This window comes from Triticum dicoccoides, chromosome 7A, assembly GCF_002162155.2.
Source record: "Triticum dicoccoides isolate Atlit2015 ecotype Zavitan chromosome 7A, WEW_v2.0, whole genome shotgun sequence".
Classification (NCBI taxonomy): Eukaryota; Viridiplantae; Streptophyta; class Magnoliopsida; order Poales; family Poaceae; genus Triticum; species Triticum dicoccoides.
Genome location: NC_041392.1, coordinates 303,969,782 through 303,976,441, shown reverse-complemented (window position 1 = coordinate 303,976,441; position 6,660 = coordinate 303,969,782). Strand labels below are relative to the sequence as shown.

Genomic DNA, 6,660 nt, shown 5'->3' with positions numbered 1-6,660 from the left:
GGGGCCTCCAAGGGCGGACCTCCCTGCCAAGACTCAACCGCTCCATCGCACAGCGATGCAAGTCACTTATCAGTGCGGTGTCGAGCCCCCAAGTGATTAAGTGGCTGTCATTTGACAGGTGGCAGCCATTTGGAAGGGAGTTTCCACCTGTGTGACACCCGTCCATAGGCGTGTCATGCAGACAGACAAGAAGGTGGTTAAGCGGCACGGCGGGCTTGTCGGGCTGCATCCTCACGTGACACCTAGCAGTGCATTTAATGCACTTTGTCCTAACAGCCAGAGTTAGGTATGATAGCACTGTTGGCTATCTAATCAGTAGATAATGACTGATTTGCCACTATGGTAACTCCTTAGCCTATAAAAGGAGGGCCATGGCAACCTAAAATAGGATTCAGACCCTTGTACACTCTTACGCGCGTAGCTACCCTCCCCGAGGCGACCCTGCCGGGCTTGAGTGTTGCGTGTTTGTCACGGTCCTCCATCCAATCCACCAAAGCAAGAGTAGGATTTTACGCTTCACAATGGCCCGGACATGGGTCTGCTCCATGGTCTCCGCTCTTTGCGCAATGTGCCCTTCCCCCTTGCCAAACCACAAGGGGCTGATGGCCCCATAGGTGATCGTGTTCTACCATGACACATAAGAACAACACAACACAATTAACAACACATCACATAAGAATAACAACTATTAAACAATGCATAATACCTAGGAACATAAGTTTAAGACTGTAGGGCCATCCCCCTGCACAACCCCATGGTGCTTATCTGTGGGCAAAATATATAGTTCACAGCAAAATTTTAGACGACCGAACCAACTTCAGATGATAGACTAACTAACTAGAGGGCATGCTCGATGTCACCCTGGAAGCAGTGCTTCTGGAACCTGACCCTGCACATGATCGAGTTGCAGGCGTTGTAGATCTGTACCTTGAAGCCGAACCCGGAGAGTCGCACGACAAGGATGTCTTCGGGGCGATCCTTTGATGGTGACAGAAGTATTGCCAGCCCCTCCCGAGGACTAGCTACTCATGAAAGTTTTGGACCTGCACCGAGAACTCACACCACTTGTTAGTTGAGAGCCTCATGACATAAGGAGGCTTGAGGACTAGCCATACTTCATCACCACCCTGAAGGTCGATAGGATGACAAGCATGGTGATATCTTCCTCGTCCTTGATTTGCACGTAGAACCTTAGCGGCTCCCATGCCCCCTCCTCGTGGCTGATCCTAGGCATGCATTCAATGCCCATCGGCTGGCTCATGGCGGCGATCCTGCTCGGCACATTACGCTCTTTAGCTAGTGGTTCATCGGGATGATGTCCTCGGCATCTTGGGCGCTAGCGACAACCTGCACCCCTCTACCGGTGGTGTCCCACTCCGTCTTCACGACCTTTGCCGGGTAAGTGGACGAGAGTAATAAAGAGAGCATGATCATTTGCAACTGCCACTGAGCATTGGCAGTTGCAAATGATCATAGTACTACCCAAGTGCAACTACCAATTATCAGCGGCAGTTGCAAATGATCAGTGCTATGATCTGATCAGTACTACCCAAGTGCAACTGCCAATGATCAGTGGCAGTTGCAAATGATCAGTGTTGTGATCAGAACCCCCTAAATGGATTCAAATGTGTCCTACTACTATTTGTAGCATGCACATGCATTGTCCTACTATGATCATGCAAGCACGTAGTATGATCATGCACACACCCTAACTACCAATCTACAAGAACAACACCAACATCATCAATCCACCATTGTCAATGAACTAAGGGCAACATCAATCTACCGTTGTCAATGAACCAAGAACGGCACCAACAACATCAATCTACCATTTTCATTACACCAAATACCACCTACAACATCAATCTAGCATGAACATCCTAAGCAGTAGCAATCTAGCATCAACACCTTAAGCAGTAGCAATCTAAAATTATGATGTAGCAAGACCAACACTAACAACACCAGTCTTGCAGTTGCCATCTAGCATTATTGTTATTCAACCGCAATCGATTGGATTTAAATCGAATCGAATCAGATCGTCTAACCTAGTCAGCACTAAGCAAAAATCCTAATTACAATCATGAGCACGGGAAACAAATCACTTACCGGAGCGGTTGGCGGCGAAGGGTAAGCCGACCACGGAGCAACCCCTGGCAGGAACAGGGGTCCGGCCAACAAGGATAACCCGACAAATCTAAGGGTCGCCGCCGCTACTCCCTGCTTCTGGTGACACATAGAGAAAACCCTTGAACGGGAGTAATAAAACTTCCGACCATGGCTGTCATTGGTGCAACCGACGAGCTTAACCCAAGACGATAAGTGCAAAACTGGAGTCGAAGCACGCGGTGGGCCTGCAGCCTCATGCATAAGCAGGAGGACGCCCAAATTGCCGCCATGAGATCAATGCCTCTAGATGCAAGGTCAGCCACCGTGTTGCCAACAAGGTTGGGGGTGGGGGCGGCGCGGCTGCGGGTCTGCCATCAAAGAGACCAAAGGAGCAGTGAGTGAGAGCGGAGAGACTTTGGTGTGAATGGGCATGAGATGTGACTCGAGAAGGGGGCTTATGAGCCACCCAGTCAAAGTTAGGTCATAGCAAGCCTGGCTCGTCAAAAGGGTCAATTCAGTCGTTCCCTACTGCTTTAAGTTCCAACACAAATACAGCCCAAGCAAACCAAACGTTCTGCACGAGCCGGATGAACCAGATTGACCAGGAACATGAGACCATTGATGACCAGCATGACATGAATACACGTCGCTTTGATCCACATCGATCGATGATCGCTTAATCCGAAGTCAACTAAGTAAATCTAATTTTACTAAGCATCTCTCCTAACGCCTTGCTTGCATTGTATTCCCTCCGTTCCGAATAACTTGTCGCAGGTATGGATGTATCTAGATATATTTTAGTTCTAGATACATCCATTTCTGTGACTAGTAGTACGGAGGGAGTATAAGGTCTGACTATTTGGCTTGGATTCTCAAGAAGCTGAACCACATCAACCGATCACTGAAAATCCAAAAGCACTTATAGGAAATATAAAAGCACTTATAAGAAATCCAAAAGTACTGACTATTAGGGGCAGTTCTTTTGAGCGGCTTAAAAAATAAGCTGCCTCTCCCCAGCTTAAAAAATAAGCTGGCTCTTAATTTTTTTAAGATTTCTAAATTAGTTTTTCTATAATTAGTTTAGAAGCCCCCAATGAATATGAATGTGGCTTATGAGAAAAGCTAGGGTGACAGCCCTTGGTCGTTTTTCCAAAATCCCACTTCTCCAGTTTTACAGATAACAAACTTCTATTTTCCTGAGATTTGCTAGGCTAACCAAATAAGTCACCAATTTAAACACACTTATAGGAAACATTTCAAGTAAAAACTACATTCAGATGACAATCAAGATCGCATATAGATCTCTGATAACAGGCACAACGCAGAATCATAACAGAAAATGCAGTTCCATTGCTCCCATGATTTCTGTTCAAGATAAGACTAGTACGATTAAATACTTGTTGATATTCGCTTAGGCAAACACAAAATTGGTATCAGTGAAACAGATCTAATCCAAAGACAAGCAGGGGTCGGCAGGAAAGCCCGGTATCTTATCAACTTCACTGGAGCGCACACACTTAGAACACCCGTACACGCTTCCCCATGGTGCTCTTCACGTACAGGCACCTCACCTGGGGAACACAAATCATATAAAATCAGACTGTACGATGCAATGTCATGCAAGTTAAACAACCAGAAACATAAGACACATAGTTGAAAGGAGAATCCAGAGGATGACTCACATTCTGCCAATTCTTCTTCAGGAGGGACACAAGGAAGTTGACACTCATTTGGATGTTTTGTTGGATCTGCTTCTCGTCCATCGACAAGTTGCCCACAGCAACACCCATGCAAAGAACCTTCTTTAGCTGGAACTTGACTGTAGCTTTTGTCTCGTTGACCTTGGCTTCAAGAGATTCCTGGTGACTAACCAGAGTGGGAAACTTGCCTGCAGAGGCATCAGCATGATTGGATTAGAAAAGATATAATAGCTGCTGTTGCATGGTATTAATAGCACTAACACTAGCAGACAGCTCTCAGAGAGAACATAGCAATATGCGCTCTAGAGCAACAACATAAAATATCTAGGCAACGAAAATAGTCTAATTGCTTTTTCTGCACAATGCCAAAGGCTCACAATGCAAATAGCAACAAATGAAACCAATCAGAAGATGCAATGAGGCATATACAACCAGATTAAGACTTAATGTAAACAGTAATAGCATCAAACGAGATGGATAACTTGCCTGCCTTGTTAAGACCAGGGCCAAGGAGACGAGGGATCTGCTTGATTATGGCCTCTGATGCCAAGAAAGCATGGTACTTCTTGGCTAGCTTCTTAACAAGCTTCTTGTTCTTGTTCATCTTCTTGAGACTTTCAACATCCATGTAGTCAAGTCCCATTTTCTCAGCCTGTACACAATCCAAGACAGATTATAATATGAGAACACATGCTAGTACGGTAGTAGGCAGACTAAAAAATGATTCAATTCAATTTTCATGCCATATTATCATATGAGAAAGTATGGTAGTTCTTAGGTTAAAGAAATGTCACTAACGTAATTGATACATTCAAGGCACAATCACTGTCAAAACATAAGCATTTCAAAAGATGCCATAGTTGAGTTAATACAAAACTTGCACACATATATCAAGGAGAATCGTTACCTGGTCGACATGCTGGGCATCACCAAGCATGCACACCCTCATCTTTGGGCGGGGGATATGGGGCAGCTTCACTGAGCCGCTGAAACGTTTGTCCTTTTGTGGGTCGTAGTTTTTGAGACCGATCTGAAGCTCCACAGTCTCAGTGAACTTGCGCTTCTTTTCTCTCGCCTCCCCAACAATCTGGGTGATGGCATCCTTAACAGCGTCACTTTGGAGCTTACTGCAATGGGCACAGAGTCAAAATCTTGATGTTGTAAGAACAAACCTGGCAATTGAGTCAGGCAGTTCTAGAATGATGTAGCTTGAAGGAAGCAGAAAACATGGGCAACATTAGAATATACCACAAGTTTTTGCAAGTTAATCTTGTGAAGAACTACATTTAATCAATCTCTTTCGCACAACATCTTAAGCAATTTCGACTTGTAGATGACTACAATAAATCAATCTCTCTCACACAATATCTTAACCACTTAAGAAACAATTGAATCACTACGCGCGCATAAGATCTGAAGTCAAACCATAGAGCTAGTGAATCACTAGCTCGCATCTTTAACGTACAACTCTCTCTGGAACAGATATTTAACTTGACTCCATGAATATCCAACAGCACACTGACATGCAAATGACATATATCCGAAGTAATTTACAGTGTTCGATAACAAAACTGCAGAGAGCAAGGGACAATTTTATGGCGCTGGACACAGTCGTGAAAACAAACTAGATGAGATGTGAATCGACGGAAGGAGGCTAGGAAGTACCTCATGGCTGCCGCCGATCAGTTGACGCCCTGCAGGAGCGAAAACACGAGAACATTGAGATTAAGAGGGATCTAGCGGGAAACTGAACAAATCAAGCGCGGGGGATCGGAAAGGGAAAGTATACGAATTGAGGGCAAGAGGTAGGATGTGGTGTACGCCGGAGAACTTACGGATTTTGGCGAGGCGGCGGCGGCGGTCCAGAGAGTGGGAGTAACGAAGAGGACGCGGACGGGCACGGAGGCTCCTCTTATATGTTCGGCGCCGCGAAGCGATGGCAGGGCACGCGAAAACCCTAGCGCCTCGGATGGATTGCACGCGTTCTGGGCCGTTTCGGCTGTCTATACCTATGGGCCGGTCCGGAAACCGAGCTGGTATATGACAATTCTTTTCCGAATGGCCGAATCCTATTTGGCGCTTAAGGGCAACTTCAACGCGGATCATCAAATCACCTTTAAATGTCACTTTTGACCATTTGATGATATATTTGATGGTTCCCATAGGTACAATCTTAGGAAAGTCAAGCATAGGGAAGGTTTGAGGGAGTTTGAACACGTCGTGGACACGTCAACTTAGCTTTGGACCTCATCACACTCATTTTTCCTCTCCCTCCTTTCTCTCTTCTCTCTCCATTGGACAAGGAGCATACATTAGGTGAATATATAGCTGGATGTCGACGCCTGCTTGACTGTTCATGGAAATATTTGGTGATGCCCGTTTTGGCGAACCCTGTTGCAATTGCCCTCACACGCCAATTACAGGGCAGTAGGTGCAAGGAGCCCACTTCCTCCCTAGGTTGTCACTGGACTGTCGCCCATGTTATCTCCATCCAGTTTTCTAGGCTGTTTTTTTGTCTGGTTTTTTCTTTTTCGGGTTTGTGTTTTTTTCATTATTTTAAAGTTTATTTTTTCTCTTTCATCCATTTTATTTTGGAAAAATTCAAAAGTTTCAAATCCATGAAATTTTTTAAGATCTTAACAAAAAAATAAACATTTTATCAAATTGGGAATTTTTTGAAATTAGCATATTGTTTTGAAATTCATGAATATTTTTTCTAGTTTGCAAATAATTTTAAAACTCATGTTTTTTTAATTTGTGAAATAGGTTTCTAGTTCAAGACCATTTTTTCAAAAAAAAAATATCTCATGTACTTTTTTATCTCTATAAATATGCGTTGGTGCATAGATGGGTT

The 6,660-nt window shown here is 44.5% G+C and overlaps 1 protein-coding gene across 1 annotated transcript; it reads right to left on the bottom strand.

Annotated features, from left to right (window-relative positions):
- Window positions 1-3,433: 3,433 nt before the first annotated feature.
- On the bottom strand, window positions 3,434-5,759 carry LOC119328467 (60S ribosomal protein L10a-like). Its single transcript, XM_037601448.1, has 6 exons — window positions 5,642-5,759; window positions 5,472-5,500; window positions 4,714-4,933; window positions 4,293-4,458; window positions 3,789-3,994; window positions 3,434-3,677 (listed from the first exon to the last, which is right to left on the bottom strand). The coding sequence occupies exons 2-6, from the start codon at window positions 5,474-5,476 to the stop codon at window positions 3,624-3,626; spliced, it is 651 nt and encodes a 216-aa protein (XP_037457345.1). The 5' UTR covers window positions 5,477-5,500; window positions 5,642-5,759; the 3' UTR covers window positions 3,434-3,623.
- Between the last annotated feature and the right edge of the window lie 901 nt (window positions 5,760-6,660).